Source organism: Pseudonaja textilis, chromosome 9 (genome assembly GCF_049901715.1).
Source record: "Pseudonaja textilis isolate UNSWEBS1 chromosome 9, rPseTex1.2, whole genome shotgun sequence".
Taxonomy (NCBI): Eukaryota; Metazoa; Chordata; class Lepidosauria; order Squamata; family Elapidae; genus Pseudonaja; species Pseudonaja textilis.
In genome coordinates, this window is record NC_141998.1 from 25,010,846 (window position 1) to 25,036,012 (window position 25,167).

Here is a 25,167-nt window from a genome sequence, read left to right on the forward strand (position 1 = left end):
TTTGTTTTCTTGGAACAAGGTTTGGGTCAGAACACCCTTCTTCTCTTAGGCCGGTGTTTCTCAGCGACTTTTAAGATGCCTTGACTTCAAGTCCCAGATTTCTCCAGCCAACAAAGCTGGCTGGGGAATTCTGGGAGTTGAAGTCCACACTTCTCAGAGTTGCTAAGGTGAGAAACGCTGAACTGGATTGCCTAGCTAGTTTCTGGACCTGGAAATGCAGAACGGTTATGATCACATTAGCTTCGGGTGATCTGGAAGCTTCAAAGCGGACGAGTCCCAGCACAATAAACGTATTTATTTATTCATTTGCTAGTTTATTGGCTCCACCGCCATCTCCCTCCCAGCCGGCCCAGCCTCGCCGAAACCACACACAGCCAGTTCCTTAAATGGCGCACCTTCCTGATTCTTTTCATACCAGGCGACTGGCCCCAGTCCACAAACGAGGGGCTGGTTTGAACTTTCGACCTCCAACTATTTGGAGGGGAATAAAGCGAGCCGACCTTCGGTTTCTAATCCGCCCGCTTGTTTGGACAGCAGCTCAGAGAGCTGAAGCCAAGGCACCGGGAAAACAAAGCCAGCCATCAGATGAGCCAGAGTTGCAAGAGGAATCGTAGACTCACTCCTAGGGCTGGAAGGGACCTTGAAGGTCTTCTAGTCCCACCCTCTATTCAAGGCAAGAGTCCTTATTCCATCCCGGCAAACGGTTGTCCAGTCTCTTCTTGAAGATCTCCAATGATGGAGCACCCACAACCCTGGAAGGCCCTGTTCATTGATTGATCATTCTCACGGTCAGAAAATTCCTCCTTTTTCCAGTCTGGATCTCTCTCTGACTAGCTTCCACCCATTATCTCTCCTTCCTTCCTTCCCACCCATCTTCTTTCCTTCCTTCCTCCCTCTCTCCCTCCCTTTCCACCATCTTCCTTCCTTCCTTGTTTGCTTCCTTCCTTCCCGCCCATCTTCCTTCCTTCCTTCCTTCCTTCCTTCCTTCCTTCCTTCCTTCCTTCCTTCCTTCCTTCCCACCTATCTTCCTTCCTTCCCACCCATCTTCCTTCCTTCCCACCTATCTTCCTTCCTTGTTTGTTTGCTTCCTTTCTTCCTTCCTTCCTTCCTTCCTTCCTTCCCACCCATCTTCCTTCCTTCTTCCCACCCATCTTTTAAGTTTTAATAACGAATTCTGTTCTGAAGGCTGCTTTCCACTAATTCGCTCCGACAAGAAAGAGCCTTGCCAAGTTGTTTGTCAAGGCTGCCAAAAACCCAGAGATAAGAACTAATTTACAAGATTCTCCAAACATGAACTAAGATGTCCACAAGCTGAGCTTCAGAGCTTCTTTGCTGTCTGCAAAGAATGCTTTTCCAAAGCTGGCTTTTATCCTCTTGAGGGAGGGGCCATTAACTTGCAGCCTTACTCCCGAGTCACCCGTGCTGTTGTAGCTGCTCTTTCCTCCGAGCAATCCTTCGTGCACATGCACTTGGCACAGGCTCCTCGGGAACCTCCTCATCACTGCTGCCAGCCTCCACAATCTCTGAAGGCAGCAGTCCACTCCCTGATGGTCCTGGCCCTTCATCAGAGTCCTCGCTCTCCTCAGCCATCCACACCTGATGCTGGCTAACCACAACACTAATAAATATATAAGCTTGGGAGCCGCACAGAGCTCTTCATTCAAGACAGTTTCTCCCTAGCAGCCACACGTGACATCCAGCTGCCACTGTGTGATCCATCCCCAGAGCCTCGAAAAAGTCATTGCCATCTTGTTTATCATAATGAAGTAAAAAGTGCATTTCAATATATGGGGAGATCTCAATGAAACCACCTTGGAATAAACGATGGGTTGAATTAATTGGGTGACATTTCAACTGAGCTGAAAATCTCATTAAAAGCCAATTTAGCTTTCGTCCCAGCCTGTTCAAATGGACCTTTGCAGACTACTCCAAATGTTGCACGCTCTTCCAATTTAAAACCTGCTTAAATTGTGCCTGCCGGTGCCTTTGAGATGGCTCGGATAGACAGGCTTCCCTTGATGCCTCCTCAAACCCAGTTGCCTTTGACAAGGGATCTTGAAGAAGCCAAGGAAGTGCTTGCCTTGAACAGACCCCAGAAATGGAGTAACAGGGACCTTGGAGGTCATCTAGTCCAACCTTCTGTTCAGGCAGGAAACCCTATACCATTTCAGACAAATTGTTGTCCAGTCTCTTCTTAAACACCTCCGGTGATGGAAGAAAGTCCAGTTGCCTCTTGAAAAATGCACCTCTGAGACAACCATGACCTGGATGACTGACAATCTCCATAGACCTCCAGTGATGGAGAGCACCCACAACTTCTGGTGGCAAGCTGTTCCCCTGATTAATTGTTCTAACTGTCAGGAAAACTCTCCTTAGTTCTAAGTTGGTTCTCTCCTTGATGAGTTTCCACCCATTGCTTCTTGTCCTGCCTTCAGGTGCTTTGCACAATAGCTTGACTCCTTCTTCTTTGGGGCAGCCCCTGAGATATTGGAAGACTGTTCTCCTGTCACCCAAGTCCTCCCTTTCCTTCCTATGTTTTCTGAACAGTTTTTATCCCAGAGCTATAACTGCATTTAACAATGAACTTAAGGTCCACCTTCAGTGAGCTGTTGGACAGTATCACTTGGTCTGTTTTGTGGGTGCTTGGTGTGTTTTAGGGGGTGGGGAAATTTGGTGGGTGGGGGTGTGTTTGGGGATTGTCAAGTGTGTGTGCGTGTTGGGTCTGGTCTCTGAGTGTTATGTGAGTTTCATTGTATGTGTATACTGTGTATATAAGTACAATGACAATAAAGTATTATTAGTATTAGTATTTGATTATTTGACACAAAAAAAACGACAGTGTACACAGCAAACGAGATAACTATGCTGGGTTTCGTATCACAAATCACTAGTCAAACACTTCCCAAGCATTTAGGATGGCGTGATGTATTATTATTATTATTATTATTATTATTATTATTATTATTATTATTATTATTATTATATCTTTAGTAAGATTCATAGCCTGTGGGGCTGGTTGATAGCTCAACGGCTCAAGTCCTAACCAAGGACCTAGGAGCTATTCAGGGAGCGTCGGAGGAAATAATAATAATAATAATACTCATATTATTACTGTTGTTGTTGTTATTTCTAGTAGTAGTAGTAGTAAACTAGCCATACTCAATTCCAGCAGCCGTTCTTTGCATGTTTTAGCCTCTGGTCCCTTAATCATCCTTGTTGCTCTTCTCTGCACACCCAGCTGCAGCTCACCTTCTCTTCAGTCCCCGATTCCACTCCCTGTCAAACTGGATCAGCCTTTCCATAGTTTGCACTGGCCTCTTGGCCAAAGGAACACGCACACTGGCGTCTGGCGTTCATCTTAGCCCAATAAGGCCATTGCAAGACTTTAATCTCATTTGGAAATGTGGTGGGGTGGTGGTGGAATTGATCGTTTCTGATGACTCATCTGAACCTGATTCGCTCCAAAAGGAGGGAACAAAACGCTGAGATTGTAAGGCCAGATCAGAAAGGAAGACTCATGTTCTACAGAAACCCGATTTTTCTAAACTAGAGCAAGGGTGGCTAAGCTGACCTTTGCTTGCTCGGAACCTGGAGTAGCTGCTTCCTTTCAAGGGGCACTAAAGTTGTCCCCACACATGTAAACAGAGAGAGAAAGAGAGAGAGAGAGAGAGAGAGAGAGAGAGAGAGAGAGAGAGAGAGAGAATTAGCTGCTCCTACGAGTGCTAGGAAAGGTTAAAGATAATCGATAAAGCTACAGATGTTTTGAACAGACCAAACCAGTCCAGTGTCTCCAAAACAGGAAAAAGGTTTGACTGAGCCTCCAACTTAAGAAAGCACGGAGGCTTAATAGTACAAACCGACTTGTTATCATTTAACTGGAAGGGTATTTCCAGTCAAAGTCTTCTGTCTCCCACAGATCTTCTCAGTGTACCCTAAAAACAATGACACGTTATTTCCTCCTGGGGAGGAAAGCTATGGCCAATCTAGACAGCCTACTAAAAAGCAGAGACATCCCCCTCCCCAAAAAAGTGCATAGAGACAAGGTGATGGTTTTCCAAGTTGCAATGTATGGCTGTGAAAGTTGGACCATAAGGAAGGCTGAGCGCCAAAGAATGGAGGCCTTTGAACTCTGGTGCTGGAGAAGACTCCTGAGAGTCCCTTCGACTGCAAGGCCCTCCAACTGGTCAGTCCTAGAGGAGATCCACCCTGACTGCTCTTTAGAAGGCCAGATCCTGAAGGTGAAACTCAAAGACTTTGGCCACCTCATGAGAAGGAAGAAGGACTCGCTGGAGAAGAGCCTAATGCTGGGAGCGATGGAGGACAATAAAAGAAGAAAGGGATGGCAGAGAAGGAGGCGGCTGGATGGAGTCATGGAAGCAGCAGACATGAGCTTAAATGGACTCCAGTAGAGGACAATGTTGGAGGAAAACTGTCAATGGGGTCGCGATGGGTCGGACACAACTTTGCAACTAACAACAACAAAATAATTGGTTGAGGTTACTCAAGTTGCAGGTCTGCCTGTTGGCTTCTCGTTCTAAGATTAAACTATGTTGTAACCGCCTTAAAGAATGAGTTTCCCTTCTGTTAACCCAGCAGGACTTTCCAGGGATGGTTGGAAGTGATTTGCATCTCGCAGTTCTTGTGAGGTCACAAAGGAACCCTAGCCTGGTGGTCTGGATTGGTGCACACCAAGACTTCTTCTTTGGACATAAATCGTGGAGATGACTCAAGAGGTCAGAGCTGTGTCCCTTTGGGGGGACTCCTTCCTCTGTTTCCCTCCTTCTATTTTTTTCAGACCCCATTTTTCAAATTGTCAGCGTCCTCTTCATCCCCTTTTCTTCTTCGCAGCTGCCTCACCAGAGGTCCAGACAAAGAAGTCAATGGGAGCCGAAGGAACAAAGCAAACGGCTTGTCCCTCAAAGGAAAGGAGCCGAAGAGGAGGCTCCACGGTGAAATATGGAAGAAATATTACAAATTTTCCCAGGCTTGAATGATCCGGCTGCTGGGGGAAGCGCATCTGTTTTAAATCTCTCGGAGGCGATCCTGTTATGGATGTTAGTCTTGGAGAAGCAAAGGTTTCCTTCACAGTTAGCTTCTCTTTTCAAATTCACTCATGAGTTGGAAGGAAGAACGGTGCTTAGAAACACCCAGGGATTCCATCTTACGTCTTGTTTTTGGGGGGTGGGGAGAAATAAAGAGTTTGCACAATGAATTGGCACAATGGAAAGCCATGTTGTTCCTCTCCATTAGTTGGTTCAAAGGTGGTATTCAGCAGCAGGTTCTGACCAGTTCTGGAGAACCAGTAGCGGAAATTTTGAGTAGTTTGGACAACTGGCAAATCCCACCTCTGACTGGCCCCGCCAACCCCATCTATTCTCCACCTCCCATTGAGTCCCAGCTGATCGGCTGGGTCTTCTTTGGTTGCCCTGCACAGGAGAACGGAGCTGGAAAGCAGGTTAGCGGGGTGGGGAAGGAAGGGGGATTTTGCAGTATATCCTTCCCCTGCCACATCCACGCCCACAGAACCAGTAGTAAAAAATGTTGAGTCCCACCACTGGGTGGGTTGTAGGTCAGAACATAGAATGAAAAGCTACTCATGGTGCCCTCTATATAACAACTGCAAGGGTCTCCAAACTTGCCAACTTTAAGACTTGTGGACTCCAACTCCTAGGAATGAATTCTGGGAGTTGAAGTCCACAAGTCTTAAAAGTTGCCATGTTTGGAGACCTCTGCTCTAAACAAAGCACAACAGCCAGTAAGAAAGCTTAACCAAGCTGAGCAGAGGAAAGTGCAAAGAATACAATGCTTGGGTCAAATTTTAGAAGCGCCCACTGGGATTCCCCGAGCAGCTGGCGAACCCATTGTTGGCCTTGGGGCCGTTTCTGAAAACACTTGGCAAGCAACGGTGGTGACGGCAGGAGATGCTGAGGAAGGCTACAAGGAAACCTTGCAACCTTCCAGCCAGCTGCAGGAAAGATGAGGTCAGGGGTGCCGAAAACAGAATGGAAAAGGGGGAAGGAGACTTTAGATGGAAGAGTAGGAGGAACCAAGCAAAATGGACCAGGATTCAGGTGAAAATGCCATCTTCTGGGTTTTAAAACTGGAGTCAAGAGAAGGTGTTTGCTGGTTCTCCGAACTACTCAACATTTCCGCTACTGGTTCTCCAGAACTGGTCACAACCTGCTGAATACGCACCTCTGCTTGGAAGTCCACACATCTTAAAGTTGTTGAGGTTGGGGAACGTTGGCCTTGAGGCTGTTCCTGGATGGACCATTTGATCTGATCTGGGAGGTCCACAGGGCAAGGTGACGCCGAGATGGGATACGCATTAAAAGCAGGTGGTGCTTTGATTGGTTATTGTCTTGGCTCTTATCTTGCCCTTGCAGACAACCCTGGATCTGATCCCGCAGAAGGTTCCCCACGAATCTATAATGCTCAACGGGGTCAAAGTGTGCTGCTTTCAACGGCTTAGGAGTCCTTGACAACGCTTCACGGCTCCCACCGCTTGAACGGGTGCAAATAAACGAGAGGTTAAAAGCCAGTCAGAAGGTTGTTTGTCTCAGGTTAACCCGACTGGGGAAACAGGCCCAGGGAGTTGATCGTGATGTTTATGGATCCTGGTATGTTCCTGCTCAGCAGAAATGTGTGTTTCATACAAGCAAACCTGTTTGGGGAACTAAAGGCGAGAAAGAAAAGGCAACAGGAGACACGGTAAGCGCTGGCAAAATTGCTACATTTTGCAAAGAGCAGCAAAGGGTTCTCTGCCAGGTTGCTAGGTGGGCGTAGCCATGGTGGGCGTGGCCTAGTCAGCCTCCTGCATCACGGTGAGAGGGGGTGTTTTTACCCTCCCCGGGCTCCGGAGGCTTTTCTTGAGCCTCTGGGAGGGCGAAAATGGCCTTCCCGGACTCTGGAGGCTCTCTGGAAGCTGGAAACGGGTCCATATTTCACCCTCCCCGAGTCTCTGTACGTGGCTTGCAATTACCTGCCTCCAAAACGGGCCTCATGGGGACTCCTGGGAGGGGAGAGGCAGGGTGGGCGGGGCCAGCCAGGAGTGGGATTTGGGCGGGTTCTCCAAACTGTGCAGAATCCTAGCTAGGGGCTCTCCTGAACCCCCCACAAACCCCCCAGCAGGCCTCCCCCTCCTGGAAAGCCATGGCAGATTGTCTGCACTAAGACAGAGCGCACGTTTCCAAGGCCCATTTCCTTGCTAGGCAGAGCGAGGGCCTCTTTCTCTGCTGCTGCTGGGGAAGGAACAGGATGGCGTCTTGCTGAGTGTGCATGCGCTAGCAAGCCCATCGTTGTCGGTGCTGCAGCCTTGCACGGGATGGGGAGGGGCTGCAGCCTCTCGACTCTTTCCCCTCTGCCGCGAACTCTTCCGTTTCTTTTTTGGGTTGGGGGGAATCTGTTTGGGGAGGGGAGCGGCTCCATACCTGACCTGCCATGTACTAACCCTGGAAGCTCTGGAAAACACACACACACACACCCCAGTGAACTGGAGAAAAACATCAGTCCAGACAGTGGAGGGGAAAGAGTCGAAAAGAGTTGCATAAAACTCCGCTCCCGGGCAAAGTTTTTTTTCCAGTTTTCTTCGGAAAAACACGAGGGTCTGCCACGCCAAATCCCCTCCACTCTTCCCTTCTCAACAAGGCCCACCAACTGCCCTGGCTGCCATCTGTTTAAGCCCAGATGCTATGGAATGGGTTACAAGGGACCGGTTCACGTTTAGCAGCCGCCGCCGTCGTCGTCGGGAAGTTAAGTGAAGCAGCTGCTAAGGGAAACTGTAATTGAGCTCCTAGTGCATCTTTCCTGTTTTTTTTTGTTGTTTTTTTCAGAACTGGGAAGGTCAGCAATGCCACAATTGTTCCCCAAGTGGCTTTTTTTTGTTGTTGCTGTGGAGATTGCGGTTGTTAAATGAGGCAGCCACTAAACGATGTCTGCCTTTTGAGCTGAGAATTGCAGTTCACTGATTCAGAGGGGACACCAACCCAAAGATAGATGGATGGATGGATGGATGGATGGATGGATGGAAGGAAGGAAGGAAGGAAGGAAGGAAGGAAGGAAGGAAGGAAAGAAGGAAGGAAGGAAAGGAAGGAAGAAAAGAGGGAGGGAAAGAAAAGACGGAGGGAGAGCAAGAAGGAAGAAAAGAGGGAGGGGGACATTGCTTTGCCCAGGCCCCATGATGCCGTTAAGACAGCCCTATGCAAAATTTTGGAAAAATGAAAATATTCCCCCAGATGAGGAGATAATCAGAAAGATCCCAGAATGTGCTGAAATGGACAATTGAACTTGAAAAAGAAAAGAAAAAGAAGACTCAGAATACTATTTGATATGGAATAGATTTTATAAGTGGCTTAAAACAAGGGGTAGAAGTTAAGGCGAAGAAAAATGATGGAGGTTCTTATTAAAAACAGGGAAGATATAGAACTACAATAAATATTAAAAAATATGAATGAGTTAAATACAAAGAATGAGAACTGCATTGTCTGGGAACTGTAGTATTACTAGAGCTGTTAATTGAGGTGTTAATATATTATGAGTATTATTATTAGTAAATGGACAATATTTTTACAGTATTAGCTATGTTTCTTTCTATGTTTATAACTTATAAATATTAAAAATATGAAAGTTAAAATACAAAGAATGAGAACTGTATTGTATGGGAATTGTAGTATTACTAGAGCTGTTAAGTTAGGTGTTATTATATTATGAGTATTATTATTAGTAAATGGACAATATCTTTTACAGTATTAGCTTTCTTTCTTTCTTTCTTTTCCTTCTTTCTTTCTTTCTTACTTGTAAATAATATATCCGGACAAAACGTTTTATTCAAAAAAATGTCTACGAATAAACTAAAATAAAAACAAAAGACGGCCCCTGAGCGGCTCTTTTCTTTGTCTGGAGGAGGAAAACCTGCCCCGGGCGGCCCGAGTGGCGCTTGCCGGCTCCGCTGCACGCATCTGCCAAGGGCAAGGCGAGCCAGATGTGGGCGCATCTGCAGCCGGACACCTGGGCACCCCTCCAGCAACCTGCTCGGATCCGCCTGCTTTTTTTCCGCGCTGGTGCAGCCCACCCTCACGGGGAGGGGAGGGGAAGGGGGGAGGGGGCAGGGGCCGTCCGGGGTGCCCCCCTCGGAGCGGCCCCTCCCCTCGCCCGTGACGTCAGCCGCCGGGCTCCAGCTCCCCGGCTTCTTGGCCGCAGTCGGAGTCCGGGCACGTTGCGGGCAACCATGAGCTGCGGACGGCTGAGCTCCCTGGCGTTGCTGGGCTGCCTCCTGCTCGCCAGCTCCTGCGGCAGAGGTGAGTAGGGGGCGCTCCGGGCTGGAAGGGGAGGGTCTTCTTGCCCCCTCCCCCCCCAGACCCAAGGCGCGGTCCAACCTCTGGTAGGCTTCCTCGGGGTTGCAACCAGCTTGATTGCCCGGCGCAGCGCGCGTCTGGCGCTCTCCAACCCCGGCGTTGCTTCTTTACTCCGGCGTTGTGTGTTGGTGGGGGCGGCTCCCGGAGCCCCTCCGGTTCCAAGCGAGCCCGGGAAGGTGCCTGCATGCTCAGGAGGTGCCCAGCCCTGGAGGTGCCTGCATGAGAAGTGGGTGCCCGGCTTGCCCGTCCGGGGGAAGCTTTCGGCTAAGCAGGGCGCGCGAGTCCCCCCACCCGGTGCCGGAGTAAAGCGAGGCGCGCCTTTCGCGCTCTCCGGCTAGCCCCGTTGGAGAGAACACACCCACCTTTCTCCTTCCCTCCGCCTCTACTCTACTCTACTCCAGGGTGCAGCAGCTGCTACAAGCGCTTTGCAACTAGTGGAGGGGAAAAGGGGGCGGGGTGCGCGGAGGTGAAGAAAAGGGAAGGCACAAAAGCGCCGAGGTTGGGGAGCCGAGGGCGTTGGGGAGGGGAGGTGGCGAGGGCTGGGAGGCTCAGGGGATCCTCCCCAAACGCAGCCCCTGCAAGACCCCCGTCCGTCTGTCCCCTCTCTACTCCCCCCACATCCACCCCGTTTTGATTTACGACCCCGAGTTGGGCGTGCATTCATCGGGCACCGCCTGTTCTGGTGGAGGGGGGGAAATGCGGCGGGGGGGCGAGGGATCGGGTTCCTCGCCCCCTCCCCAGGTATTAAGAGGGGGATTCCCTAGGACGACCCCCTGGCCTCGCCCCCACCCCGCTTCCCAGGCGCGGAGACCGAGGAGGAGGGGGCGAGGGTGGGGGGGAGGAGGCGGGTCCGTCTTTGCTGCAGTCTCGTTCGGGTTTTTTTTTTCTTTTCCTTTGCAAAGCGTGCTCAGGGCAAAGCCCTTCGGGACCCCTCCCACAAAAGGAGCCCGCTGTTGCCCACCGCCACGTCTGGAACTGGCTGAGGTTAAGGAGCCCTGTGGTCCTACCCCGTCGAGTAGGAACCCAGCTGAGCCGGACGGTGCCCGAGACTCGCTTCCAAACCGCGTTGAGCGCAAGGCGTGGAAAAGCCTCCAACCGACCCAGCCCTTATTCCTTCTTTTCGGGGAGCGGTGTGGGGGCAATGCAGCGTCCTTCCCGGGGTTCCGTGGGGTTCAAGCCCTCCCCACGCCCCCTTTCCTCGTTGCAAATGCGGTTGCCTCGGAAAGGGTGGAGCCCAGCCCGGCACCAGCTACTCAGCAGGCAAAAGATCTGGCTGGTTTCTGGACAGTGGGGGGAAGCCCCCCCACGCCCAGCTTCTCGGTTCGGTCACCTTTGCTCCATCATGGCCGCAAAGAACCGGGAGCTAAACCTCCTTTATTGCATCCCAGAGGCAGAACGAGGCGGTTTCTTCCCCCCCAGCGGGACAAGCCCAGATCTGCCTTGGCGGCTTAGAAGGAGGGATTGTGGCTGGTGCAAGCCAGCGTCCCGTCCCCATTCCCCCCCTCCCCTCCCCTCCAGGACAGGTGGCTCTGCTGCCTATTTTCCCGGCCCCTCCTGCCCATGAAAAACAGGGCACTGAGGGAGGGGATTCCGGCACATGCCACCCGCCCACTTTTCATGCCTGAGCTTCCTTGCTAGGCTGGGGGCCCCCAGTTTTTGACATTTGACGCCTGCGTCTTGTGTAGCTGGCGTTCTCCAAGGCTGAGTTGAGGTCTCTCTTCTTCCAAACCCAGAGAAGGGGCCACCTGTCTCCCTCCTCCATCTGTTTGGCCATCCTTAATTCAAGATGGCAGAAATCTCCACTATCCCAAGGGCGTGGTGCCCAGGGGCTCAAAAAAGAGATCCGTCGGGCGGTCAGATTTTAAAACGTGCCCTTTGCAATTCAGCGCAGCCTCTTCCTCCGGCCAAGCCTTTGCAAGATGAGCTGGCATCTCCTTTGCTTTTCCAACTGCTAGGCTGGGTCGTGCCCTGTTCAGGGAAGGTGCGTGGACTTTGCTTCTTCTCTTTCTATTCCTATCCCGGTTTACGTATTCAGAAAAGATTTGTGATGGGGAAGAGATTTCGTAAAACAAACAACCTACGGAAATGCAAAAAAGCCCCTGTTGTTGTTGTTTTTTTGCTTCGTTTTGATGGAAAGTATTTATAATGGGGAGCGAGGGAAGAGAGAATGGTGCCAAAAATGTCCAGGGCTGCGCTCTGCCTGGGAACAAGCTGTACGTTAAAATATGTACGAGTTTTTCAAGGAGGAAAGGAAGGGATGAAGGCGTGCGCTTTGAAATCAGGGATGGGAAAAGAGGGACTGAGGACGAGCGGGCAGTTTTGCTTTGCGAATCTTGCAGTTCTTTCAATTAGCAAGCCTTACCGGCTGTAGTATTATTCCTTTGTAAGTAACCTTAGAAAATAAAAAAATTGAGGGCGACTTTCGCCCTGTGCTTTGTCCATGGCTCAGAAGGTAAAAGACAAATCCTGCTGTATAGTGCAATATTAATACAACATGGGGGTTTTCAGTTCAGTGTATAGAATGTGAAGGATACGTGTTTGTGTGTTTATTTTCATAGTCATAACGTACACTGAAGACGGTATTTAATTTCGTTGCACAAGGTGCAAGGACAGTAAAATAAAGTAAACTAAACTAAACAAAGAGAAAAAAAACCTCAGGTGATGGAGAACGGATTCAGGATTGAATAACCAACTTGCTTTCTGTCTAAAATTATATTTTGTGTCCGGCCACACCCTTCCCAATGCTCAATTTGAGAGACTGCTCACTGCAGGACAGCTGTGGGTGGACTTTTATTTAGGCGACTTCGATAACAGCAGGCTTGCGATCCTCCGGTTAAAAATCAAATCGATACCTAAAGGCAAATGGCATCAAATCCTAACCTCGAACGCGCAAGTGCAGACAGATCCTGGGCGTCCTTTCTCCAGGGATTGCGTTTCTGAATGGTAGGCGTGAATGCAGCATGTGGCTGTGGTAGGCGGAGCTCTTCTTAGGGGGAAAGAGATGAACCCATCAGTGAAAAATCAATGGGTTTTTTTGCCTCGTTCTGGATCTTATGTGAAGGGAATCCTCAATTGGGTTCATGCCAGCAAAGTGGATACCTTCTGATACCTTTTGGGTACTCTTCAAGGGCAGCCCCACATAGAGCACATTGCAATAGTCTATTCATGGGGGTGGAAGTGAGAGGTGTAACCATCTCTGATCCATTGGCTCGTGCCCATTTCCAGGATCTTCTGTCATCGATCATTAGGCCTTGTAGAAGCTTCTACCTCTAGGACGGTGTTTTTTTTTTTCAGCTTGCCAACTTTCCGGACTCCAAATCCCAGAATTCCCCAGTCAGCTTGGTTGACTAGGGAATTCTGGGAGTTGAAGTCCATATGAAATCCACTCAACCTACGTTCTGTTGATGAGACTTCTCCACCTGGCCCACCTTCCGTTTCTCCTTTCAGGAAATAATTTTTGGGACAATACCATGTAGCTGAGCATGGCCTTACCATCTGGGACATGGGGCAAAGGGCCCACTAGGAATTCTTTCCAGCTTGGAAAAAATGGTTGGACATACCCAAAGGTGCATTGTTTTTCTTAGGAAGCGACTGGACTTCCTTGTTTTTCTTCGAAGATGTTTCTCTTCTCATCCAAGAAGCTTCTTTGGCTCTGACTGGATGGTGGGGACATACAAAACCTTGGAGAAGGAACCCATCTGTCTTTCTGGGTTGGGTGTCCCAGTTTTGTCTGTGCCTACCTGTCTTGACATCAAGAGTGTTTAATGTTGTTTTAGAAGGTGTCTCGAACGGTGAAATAATTAACTCGGGGGTCTTCAAACTTGACAGCTTTAAGACTTGTGGACTTCAACTCCCAGAATTCCGCCTCCAGCCATGGTAGCTCAGGAATTCTGGGAGTTGAAGTCTACAAGTCTTAAAGCTGTCAAGTTGGAAGACCCTTGAATTAACTGAATGGTTCAGCAGACCCATGGTGGAGAGGCCACTGTTATTAGCTTCTCTTTGGAGATCTGGGGAGTTTGGCAGATGAGGCTGAATCTAAATCATGGCTAGTCTAGTGAAGAGAAGGACCAGGGGAGACGGGAGAGCAACCTTCCCATATTTGAGGGGCTGCCCCCAAAGTGGAGGAGGGGAGTCAAGCTATTCTTCAAGGCACCTGAATAATGCCAGACAAGGAATAATGGATGGAAACTGAACAAGGAGAAGAGATTCAATCCGGAAATACGGAGGAATTTTGTGACAGGGAGAGCAATCAACCCATGGAATAGCTTTCTTCAGAAGTTGTGGGAGCTTCATCGCTGGAGGCTTTCAAGAAGAGACTAGACTGAAATGTGGTAGGGTTACCTGCTTGGGCAGGGGGTTGGACTAAATGACCTGCAAGGTCCCCCTTCCAACTCTGTTAAAGTACATGTTCAAAGGTTGTCCACCGCCGCAGCTTTCCCTACTCACTTCTCACAACCTCGCAGAAGTTCCTTCTCCTAATCGCATCCGATAGGTATGGAAATAACCGGGTCTCACTCAGACTGACTCACCCCTCCGGTTGGGTTGCTTCCCTTGGAAGGCGGGGAGCCCAGCGGAGATCATCAGACAACAATTTTGGAGGAGATCCAGAGAATTGGGATCTTAAATTCCACGTCTGCTTTGAATTCCTGTTACCTTAGTGGTGAAGGTGGGGGAAGAAAAGGGAGTATTTGAAAGTGTTTAAGAAAAAATACTAGGGAAAATATTCCCATCTAGCAGAGACGCAACAGTGAAAGTTGGAGAAGGAAGAATTTCAAATATAGTCGCTTCGTGAACCTTTTGAAGCTGAAAAAGGGGAGCTACAACCTGGTTCTGAAGTTCTGATGTTTTGGGGGGGGGGCCCTTATTCTCCCCACAAGCAAAGGTCCCAGGACGGCTCTTTTGGTGCTCAGCAACACAACCACAGTTACAACCATTTGCAACCTCCGGTAGTCACCTTGAATACGTTTTATGACCGTTTTGCTGAAAAGCGGAAGTTATACCTTCAACCTGGGACCAAACCGTGCCCTAGCAAGCAATGGGGTCTCTTAATGACCACTGTGTTTGCTTAGTGTCCACCCTTTTCACTTAACGATTGCCATAGAAAAAACCACCGGGATTTATGGCCATCACAACATATGACCATAATGGCGCTAGGCTCCATGACGATTGTATGTCGAAGATTACACAGTACCTGTCATGCGATTCCATGCCCAATAGTCATTGAATGGGAAGGAAGGAAGGAAGGAAGGAAGGAAGGAAGGAAGGAAGGAAAGAAAGAAAGAAAGAAAGAAAGAAAGAAAGAAAGAAAGAAAGAAAGAAAGAAAGAAAGAAAGAAAGAAAGAAAGAAAGAAAGAAAGAAACCACCAGAATCAACTGTTACATTTTAGAGCACACCAGGGCTCTAAAACCAATTTAATTCTCTGTCTTGAAGGAATGTGGAGAATTTGGGCAGGGCGCAGATGTTGAGAATTTAGCATTACCTGGTACACCCTCCAGATACTTAACCATGCAATGAAATCACAGATATGGAGAGAACATCACCAAGCTCGGGAAAATTGCTTTGAAAATGTCTCGATCGATTGTGATGATTTACGACACGCCGTCCACCGCATGGGTTGATGTGCCGCTTCTGCCCTGTTTTTTACCACCTCTCCCCTGCTCTGCCCAGCCAGACTTTGCCCTTCCCCAGTTTCCTCCGCGGTCAACGGAGCCACATTCCCGCTCCCTGATGGCTGTTCAGATTCCGACGGGCATGACACACACCGAACAGAACCCAAACCAGCAGCCCTCGATCAATTAAAAAAAAAACTTTTCCTGTATTCTACCCCTTTATATGGGTTCATTGGGAGGAAAGCCAAGGCTTTCCTTCTAGGGAGAATTCCTCTCTCCGAGCAAACTTTCTTGCCTTGTCTTTTTTTATCCTCTCCAGATGCTATTTTTTCATCCTTCTGGCATGTCCGCAATTCTTTCCCCCCCCCCCTCAAGTAGCCTGGCCTTGTCCCCATCCTCTCCTTATTGACAGGCAATTAATTCTCAGATTAATTTCACCCCCTGGGAACTGGACTTCCCCCTCCTCTGGTTCATCTCATTGCTCCTTCCTGCAGGCAGGAAGGACACACCACCCCCCGCTCTCTGTCTGGCTTAGGACTCTTCGTCTCAACCGCTTCTTCTAGTGGCCTCCAAGGATGGCTCAGAAAGCAGCCGGTGCTTCCGTGGGCTTGGCTGCCTGCGAGGTTTGCATCCTGACTGCTCCCAAGCAGGCTAAATATGGTTAACTGGAGTGCCGGGAAACCTGCCCCGCCGTGAGTCAGGCATTGGGCTTCTCTCTCGCCAGAGCCTCGGTGGCGCGGCGGTTAGAGTGCAGTACTGCAGGCTTTTGGCTGCCTGCAATTCGGCAGTTCAAATCTCCCCAGGTTGACTCAGCCTTCCATCCTTCCGAGGTGGGTAAAATGGGGAGCCAGATTGGTTGGGGGGCAACAGGCTGACTCTAAACTGCTTAGAGAAGGCTGGAAAGCACTAGGAAGTAGTATATAAGTAATTGCTATTGCTAGCTAGCTAGGTAGGTAGGAAGGAAGGAAGGAAGGGACAGACCTTGGTGACACAGTGGTTAGAATGCAGTATTGTAGGCTGATTCTGCCGACTGCCAGCAGTTCGATTCCAACCGGCTCAAAGTTGGGCCAGCCTTCCATCCTTCCGAGGTGGGTAAAATGAGGACCCAGATTGGTTGGGGGCAATGGGCTGACTCTCTAAACTGCTCAGAGAGGGCTGTAAAGGACTGTGAAGCGGTATATAAGTCTACGGGCTATTGCTATCGCTGTCACTGCCACCCTCGTTCTGTGCATTCAGACGTTTGTTTGCGGGGAGGGCAAAGCGGGGGCCTGAGCTGGCTTTGCCATCAGATCCCTGGGATCTTTGGCTTCTCGTGTTTCCTGGGGGCGCGCCTAGGTTCCTTGCCCAGGGTGGTAGAAACGAGGATCTAAATTTTGCATGTTTTGAGGGGAAATGTTTCCTTGAGATGTTTGCACAACAGCAAACATCTCAGAGTTTGGAAAGCTGCCACATTTAAGAATCACAACCCAAGCCGCCTCTGCCCCCCCCCCCCGCCTGCCCCTCCCTCCTTTCCCTTAAAATATCTGTCATTCTGTTTTGGCTCTCTGGCAAGTAAGACCTGATGATACAAATCCTTTTGGGGTGGGGTGGGGTGGGGGGGGTGCATTTTGAGGCTGATAACCGTGGGCTCTTTTCTGTGACTCGCTCCAGTTCTCCTTTTAAAGCCATCGCAACTGCCATTTGGCTTCGTTGCATCTTTGGCAGAGAGGAAAGGGATTTATCAACTGGAGAAAGACAGGCTGTCTTTTTTTCTGCCTTTCATCTCCTTCCAAGCAGCTTTTAGGGAATGACCCTCCCGGGTTGCCATGTTGTGAGAAACGAGACAACGCTTTATCACTGCTCCCTGTCTCAGGGAGACGTTTCGGCACCTCGCGATCCTCTCTTTGGCGGATCGGTCCTCCAAGGCTTTGGCTAAAAGAAGAGGGTGGCCAAACTGGGGCTTTTTTGACCATTTCGTGCAACTCTGCGCTCTGCCTGGATGGTCCGACAGTAGAGGTTCTTCTGCTTGAGCGAGGGGTGGGACTAGAAGACCTCCAAGGTCCCTTCCAATTCTTTTACTGCTACTTAAGCTTCCATCCTGGAGCTCTCTTGCAAGATTCTTGCTGGAAACAATCTAGAAGTTGGTTTTGCTTCATCTGTTGTTCATCTCTGGTTCCGGTTGAGCCTTCTTCAGCCCAGAGTGAAAGCGATACTTTTAACACTTTTTTAAAAAAAAAAACAGCTTAATTTAATGTTTTGGCCAGCCAGTTTTCCCTTTCCAATCGTGGTTGGGTTTTTTAAAGGGTGATCCATGTTCTCCAGATCAGCAGTCTCCAATCTTGGCAACTTTAAGACTTGTGGACTTCAGCTCCCAGAATTCCTCAGCCAGCTTTGCTGGCTGAGGAATTCTGGGAGCTGAAGTCCACAAGTCTTAAAGTTGCTAAGGTTGGAGACCCCTGCTCCAGATCATCTCAGTGATCATCTTTCCAAGGAAGGCTTCACCTTTGCAGAAGAACCTAGCCTAGACCTTCTTGACATCTACAAAGTTCTCCTATTCTCCAGAAGCCCTTCTTGACCAAATCTTGACTGATGCTTGCTTGAAGAGGCTGTTCCAAGCTTTGCAGAGATCTCCAGAAGGGGTGGACTAGGTTCAGATATGGTCACTCTTGTTCCAGAAGAAGAAATGGGGCGGTGGGCTGCTTCTTCTTCCTTTTTCTCTCCTTACTTTTCTTTACCCGGGCAATTCTGGGTGGGCGTTGGGAATGGGGAGAAGTTTTAGGAGAGAATGGAATCTCTATTCCCGGCTCCTCCTCTCTGCAGCCTTTTGAGTCGTTTGGAAAGTTTTGCCTGGGATCCTTGGAGCTTTCTCTCGCCTTCAATCAAGCCATTGTCTTGGGGGCTGCCCCTGTTTTCCTGCAGGGAGGTGGACATTTGCTTCTGAACTTTGCTGCAGGCTCCAAGCCTGATGGGAAATGCCGAAGGGCTCATTCCGTCAGAAGGAAGTGGAGCTTCCAAATCAGAATTCCCTCCAGCAGCAAAGCCCCTTTTGTCTGTGGGTCCACCCTCCTTCGCTTCCACTGGCTGCCCCTCTTGTTTGGAGAACCGGCCCCATCTCTCCTCTGCTTCCGTAAGAGTGTTGGCAGCAGCTGCTCTGACGTGCCAGCCGCCAGCCTTGGGACAGCTTTGGGACAGCGGAGGAACAAAAGACTGGCTTTCTGACTTGCGCCCGGTGGCACGGGGTGGACATTCCTGGTACATGAGTTGGTCGTGCAGGCCGGAAGTCATCCAGCAGGCCAGCCCTGGAGAGTGAGAGGACACAACCAAGCTGGTCTACCCAACAGCAAACTCTTAGCCTTCCTTTCCGTTTTCCCAGACCACTGTTTAAAACTTGCTCTGAGAAAGAATGTGGTTGAACCTCAAAACGGGGTTGTTCAACCTTTTCCCAACTCTGGTTTGGATCTTGAGAATAACAGTGATGATACAACAGCGGTGGGACTCATCTACCTGATCCTCAACACCAATAAGACCAAGGAGCTTATAGTGGACTATAGAAGGAACAACTTGGACATTCAGTCTTGCTTATCAATGGAGACCGAGTGGAGCAAGTGGCCAGTTTTAAGTTTCTGGGTGTTACCCTAAAAGAGGACCTGACCTGGGGTGCCCACATTGCAGCCCTGGGCAAAAGGGCCCAGCAGAGATTATACTACCTGAGACTTCTCAGAAAACAACAACTGAATGGAAAACTGCTGGTGACCTTCTACCGCTGCACCATAGAGAGTATCTTAACTTACTGCACCTCTGTATGTTTGCCAATTGCACAGTGGCAGGTAGGACAGCACTCCAGAGGGTGAACATCATTGCCCAGAGGATCATGGGTTGCCCTCTCCCCTCTTTGGAAGAGCTTTAGAGCTCCCGCTGTCTTAAGAAAGTTCAAAACATCCTCAAAGATCCATCTCATCCTGGGCACCTTTTTTTTTTAACTATTACCATCTGGCAGACAGTACAGGATAATAATAAAAACAAGGACATACAGGCTGAAAAACAGCTTCTATCCCAGGGCAGTAACTATACTGAATTCTACTGTATAGTGCAACATTAATGCAATATCAGGGGTCTTCAATTCAATGTATAGAATGCAAAGGATGTGCGTTTGCATTTTTATTTTTATAGTCACAATGTACGCTGAAGGTGGTGTTTAATTTCGTTGTACGAAGCGCAATGACAATAAACTAAACTAAACTAACCAGCTTTGGTTCCTAGTTTTGTAGCTTGGAGCCACCATAATTTTCAAGTAGATGGAGGTTTGCCCGTAGTGGACATTGCAATGCTGGATTGCTCGTGATGTGAATTCGCTGCTTGAAAATGGATCGACCTTCATCCACTCCAGCTACAGAGACACAGCCCTCGATCCTTGTAAGGATTTAGCAGTTGGGTTCTAGAAACCTTAAGGAAGCTTCCAGATCCTATAAGACAGTGGTGCCAAACTCCAGGCCCGGCGGCCGGAGATGCTGGAGATGTTGAATGTGGGGGTGTAATCTGTCTGGGACACCAATATTTGGAATTCTGTGCTCGAGCAGGGAAGCTGGATTTGATGGCCATGTCCAGCTCTGTGATTCTCTCTGTTGTGAGTGTGGCTTGTAAAGTCGCAGCAATACCCGGATGGACATAAAAGCAAATTATTGAGTTCTTCAACACGCGAGCGGGGACTATTGATTTGAATGGCAGTGGCCAGAGTGATACGTTGGCTCATTCTGGGTATGATCCTACAAGAATTTCCTCCAAATTTGGCCAGAATGGTTTTCTCAACATCAGCACAATGTCAACCTCTGCGGCACCAACTGAGGCCTCCATCCGTCTTTTGCCAGTCTCCTGAAGCTGGTTTCTCGCCACTCTCCTTGCTGGTCCTGAATCCACCCCATCAGGCTTCCCTTGGTGGTGATTATCCCAATATCCTCGGATCTGGAATGAGAGCAAGCCGCTTAGATGAGGGGGTCTCCAACCTTGGCCACTTTAAGTCTGGAGGACTTCAAGTCCCAGAATCCCCCAGCCAGCTTTGCTGGAGGACTTCAACTTCCCTTTGCTTTGCTGACTGGGGAATTCTGGGAGTTGAAGTCCTCCAGGCTTAAAGTGGCTAAGGTTGGAGACCCCTGGTTTAGATGACTCTCTTGGACTTACCATCCATCCTTTTGGCTGAGCTGCAGAACCTTCAAAGATGGTCCATGCTACAGAACACGAGCCTGTGACACCTTGGTTGTCTGGAATGAACCAGGGCTCACTGTTTGCCAAGAACCTTCTTCGAGAGGTCCAAGCGTTGGCTGTTTTAGGCCCTGAAGCTTGTTTTCTTCCTCAGGACCAAAGCTTATCAGCCTCCCCACCCCCCAGGCCTTGCCCTAACACCGGATCGATTGAAGCCCATTACTTCTCCCCTGGACTGCGGCCAGCGACTCCATTACTTGGCATGGAGATGGAAGCAGCCTCAGCCACCGACCCATCAGTGAGCAGCCTCTTCACCCATGGAGATCTTTGGAGGACTCAACAAACGGGGGCGGGGTGGGTGGGTGGAAGGGGGAGGTCACCTAGCTTGATTACTCAGCTCCTTTTTCTTTCCTAATGGTGTCCAGCTCTATCCACATACCTTAAGTGAGTGTTTCTCTTCCTCCCTCCCTCTCTGTCTCTCTCCTTCCCTCCCTCTCCCTCTCTCTCCCTCTCTTCTTTCCCCCTCTCCTCTCTCTCCTTCCCTCCCTCTCCCTTTTTCTCCTTCCCTCTCTCCCTCTCTTCCTTTCTCTTCCCTCCCTCTCCTTCCCTCCCTCCTTTCTTTCCCTCACCCCCCTCTCTCTCTGTCTCTCTCCTTCCCTCCCTCTCCCTTTCTCTCCCTCTCTTCTTCTCCCCTCTCTCTCCCTCCTTCTCTCTCTCCTTCCTTCCTTTCCTCTCTCCTTCCCTCCCTCCCTCTCCCTTTTCTCCTTCCCCCTTCCTCTCTTCCTTTCTCTTCCCTCCCTCTCTTTCCCTCCCTCCCTCCCTTCTTTCCCTCCCTCCTTTTCTCCCCTCTCTCCCCCTCCTTCTCTCTCTCCTTCCTTCCCTCCATCCCTTCCTCTCCCCTCCCGCCCTCTCCCTTTTCCTCCTTCCCTCCCTCCCTTTCCCTCCCTCCCTTCTTTCCCTCCCTCCCCCCCCTCTCTCTGTCTCTCTGTGTGTGTGTCTCTCTCTCCCTCCTTACATCGTTCAGGCCCACAGAGGAAGTCAGCACATAAACCAGAACAAATAACTAAACAGAACAAACTGCTGAAGCTTATCCAACTCAATCGGCCGAGCTTCTTCATCAGGCTGGTTGCGTGGAAACATCACGCCTCATCATGTTTCACATTTGCTTAGTGCTGAAGGTCATCTGTGCTCACTCTGGGCTTGTCTCTGGTGATATCCAGCTGGGCAGAGATGTTGATTTTATTTGAGAAGAGACAAAAGCTTTGTTCTGGGCTACCAGAGAAGAAGCCACTCAAGCAGCCGCTAAACCGTTGTATGGGTCTCTCAATCCTTCCACCAATTGGCTACCCCCAAGCCAGTTGAGAAGAAAGAAGAAATGAAGATTTCCTGCTAGCTTCCCATCAAAGACGAACCAAGTCTGGCTTCTTTTTGCTTTTTCTTGATCAGCCAAAGAAGTGAAGTTCTACCACCTTCTGCAGAGAATCAGGCCCTCCATGCCAACCGACTTGGTGCTCCAACCTGGCTGCCTGGTCATCCTTAGCTTGCAACCCAGAGAGTTCTCCACCTCTACCTAATTCATAGCTTGGTCCTCATTCATGGAAATCACATTATGGTCTTGTTAGTCCTTCAGGATGGCTGGTGTTTTTTTTTGCGGTGGAGATGTGGTCGATGGGATTCCCAATCCTCCCCTTGATGCGGATGTTCCTCATCAGGGAAGGAATGTGTAAGAGTTAATGCCTTCCCCTTCTCTATTCCGTCAAGCCTGGTGGTAGTAACTCCCTTGTGAATCATACCACTGGGTCAGTTCTATCAATAGCTGTTATTTAGTCTAACTAAATGAAACCTCCATATTTAGAAGGGTTGGATAGCTTATTAGGAGGGCTGTGGCTTCTTGGAGATTGAGAACATAATGATGCAAGAAGATCATTGACCCCTTAGTTCTTTTTTCAGTCTCCTTTGCTTCTTGGCTTCCTTGTTCAGACAAATTGGATTCTTGCTACATGACAGCCTGGGTGTCATCAGAAATAATTCGGGATCCCCTTCCACAATGTAACTGAATCCCCACCTGCCAAGTCCAGAAATCGTGCCCACTTGGTGAATGCCTGGAAACCCAGCAGATGTTCAGCAAAAATGTGTGGGTTCTTTTCGAAACGGGGAGGGGGAAGGATTGTGGGTCACACAAAATAGTTGGGAAGAGCTTTCCAGGGAGATCGATCTCTCTCTCTCTCTCTCTCTCTCTCTCTCTCTCTCTCACACACACACACACACACACACACACACACACACACAGGAATGGTTTTGTGCAGGATATTCATCTGCACCTGCTCCTTTGCAAAGAACTCCGGGCATTTTGCTGGTTTGGATGTTGATGGGAATGACCATCTCAGGGTTGGTCTGGAAAGAATTGCAACTGCTACCCGCTTAAAAAGAAGAGGCAGAGCCAAAGAGGTCTAACTTTTGCAGAGAGTTTGGTCGTCAAACTCCGGACCAATGAAAAAAGGTTGCCCAAAGAGTGTATAGAAAAAACAACAACTGTCTAGTTGGGATGATACTTTAGTCAGTGGTGGTATTCAATTTTTTTTTTAACTACTCGTTCTGTGTGTGTGGCTTGGTGGGCGTGGCAGGAGAAGGATTCTGCCAACTCCCCATTCCCTCCCCACCCCCTAACCTGCTTTCCAGCTCCTTTCTCCTGTGCAAGGCAACCAAAGGAGACCCAGCTGATCAACTGGGACTCAGGAGGCAGAGAATAGATGGGGGTGGGGCCAGTCAGAGGTGGTATTGGCCGGTTCTCCCAACTACTCAAAACTTCTGCTACCAGTTCTCCAGAACTGGTCAGAACCAGCTGAATACCACCTCTGGCTTTGGTGGGATCTACAGAAGCAGTTTTGGAGTTACACTGTCCATTGTGTGTTGTGGGGCAGAACCTTCCAGACTTCCATCCAGATTGAAGATGAGAACTATGGGATATGGTCTGGTTCACTGGAAGGCCTACAGACAAGAAAACACGATGGACCATTCTGGTAGAGAGGTGCCTTCAACAGCTTGAATTCATCCTGAAGAAAGAGGCAAACCTCCTAATTACAGTCATAAGTTGTGGTGTGTGGGAGAAAAAAAGGCTGAGCTGGAAGGCGGGGTCAAGTGTGTCATCAGTTTGGAGTCATTGCATTGTCACAACGAACCTAAATGAATTCCATTGATCCATATCTAGCGCCTATTTAGTTGGCTGTTAGTTGACTGGATTCTTATATTAGAGGTAGAAATAATGAACTTTTCTGTGCTTTGAATTGAACAAATGTCCCTGGTTTTTTTTTTTTTTTGTGCCTGACATGAGGGTCATTAAGTGGCTGACCACTGGACTCTGCAAAATGCCAAGTGCCCAAAATGCGATCGTGTGAATACGGGAAAGGGGAGTGGCCATCAGAACTTTGAAACCTGTGTTATAAGTACCTCCGGGGAGCGTAGAATCAAGCACGGGACATAAAAATAAAACTAATAATCAAGAGTCGCTGCATTTTTTTTGCAGTGAGAACTGGTCAGCCACTTGTCTGAAATGGTCTAGAATTCTCCTGCTTGAGCAGAGGGTTGGTCTAGAAAACCTCTAAGGTCCCTTCCGGGTCTGTTCTGATGGATTGATAGTTACTTATTTGCTGCGCCCTGGAGGAATTTCCATCTCGAAAACCATGAGAGGGATTCCTACAACACCAAAGGGCGCGTTCTTTCTTTATTTAAATTTATACATTTCGGGAGAAAGGAGGAGAAAGGGTTAATCGAGCATAGGTCAAGATAACAGATGACAGAACCATCAATAGTCCTAATTAGCAAAATTCCAGTTATTCCCTTCTCCGTCTACTCTTACTATCCTCAAGAAAGAGTTGTCTTGAAAACGTTTCAGTTGTGTTGCCATGGCAGTTGTGATAAAACGGACTGAGAAGGGAAGATGTCAAGGTTGTGCCAATTAGCATGTAGTCCTTCTGTATTTATATCCGTTATTTATATTCCATTCCTCCAAAGGATTGCTTTTCTTCACATGAGGCCTGTTGAAGTGGGCAACTGTCCTAAGTCAAAGACTGAAAGTGTAGTTCTAACCTACCTGTAGAATTGATTTTCCTCATAGGTTGGATGTGGAGTCAGATGCTGGTGGCAGCCCTGTGAAAGCTAGATAGGTATGGTAAAGGTGTAAAGGTTCCCCTTGCACATCCGTGCTAGTTGTTTCCGGTTCTAGGGGGTGGTGCTCATCTCCATTACAAAACCGAAGAGCCAGTGCTGTCCGAAGACGTCTCCGTGGTCATGTGGCCGGCATGACTAAATACCAAAGGTGCACGGAGCGCTGTTATCTTGCCACCAAAGGGGTCCCTATTTTTCTACTTGCATTTTTTACGTGCCTTCGAACTGCTAGGTTGGTAGAAGCTGGAGTAACGGGAGCTCACTCCCTGACGCGGCGCTGGGGATTCGAACCGTCGAACTGCCGACCTTTCTGAACGACAAGCTCAGCATCTTAGCCACCGAGCATCCCTTAGAGAGGTATGATCGTAGCCTTTAATTCTGTTTCCCCCCCACCCTTTTTGTATCTTCCAGGAGATGCAGAAACAAATGTAGAAGTTTCCGTGCCAGATGTGGTAGAAGCTGAAATTGGGGAAACAGCTGTAATCAACTGCGAGTTCTCCCTCCCAGAGAACAGCAGCCTCGCTTACATCAACTGGTTCTCTGTAAGTCAAAGGGTGGGAAGAATCAGCTTTTTCGGTGGGGAGGCAGAAGAAATTTTGGCTTCCGTGGGGTTCCACCAAAGGTGGAAATATATGGAGGCTTCTGAGTAACACAAGGCTCTGGGGCAGCTGTGCTATCTTATCTCTGCCTCCTGTTTCTGTGGGTTTATCATTTTATCGCTCCGTTTTTTTTTCCTTTGTCTCTTTTTGCAATCCTAACTTTTGCAAATTTTTTCTGGAGTGTAAAAACAGTGTCGGCACCACATTGGTTCCAGAAATAAAGAGCTTTGGGTTGTTGCGAAGTTTTATCTTCGGCTTTTATTGAT

General features: G+C 49.0%; 1 protein-coding gene across 4 annotated transcripts in view; it reads left to right on the forward strand.

The window, feature by feature from the left end:
* Positions 1–9,154: 9,154 nt before the first annotated feature.
* MCAM (melanoma cell adhesion molecule) overlaps positions 9,155–25,167 on the forward strand; it is a 30,067-nt gene continuing 14,054 nt past the window's right edge. For 3 of the 4 annotated variants that reach the window (XM_087939181.1, XM_026708961.2, XM_026708959.2), the window contains exons 1-2: positions 9,166–9,296; positions 24,714–24,844. In XM_087939181.1, coding sequence (XP_087795307.1) covers positions 9,227–9,296; positions 24,714–24,844 — 201 coding nt within the window. In that variant the 5' untranslated portion in view covers positions 9,166–9,226. Of the gene's footprint in view, positions 9,297–24,713; positions 24,845–25,167 lie in introns of all 4 variants that reach the window. The other variant, XM_087939182.1, reaches the window with a different exon arrangement.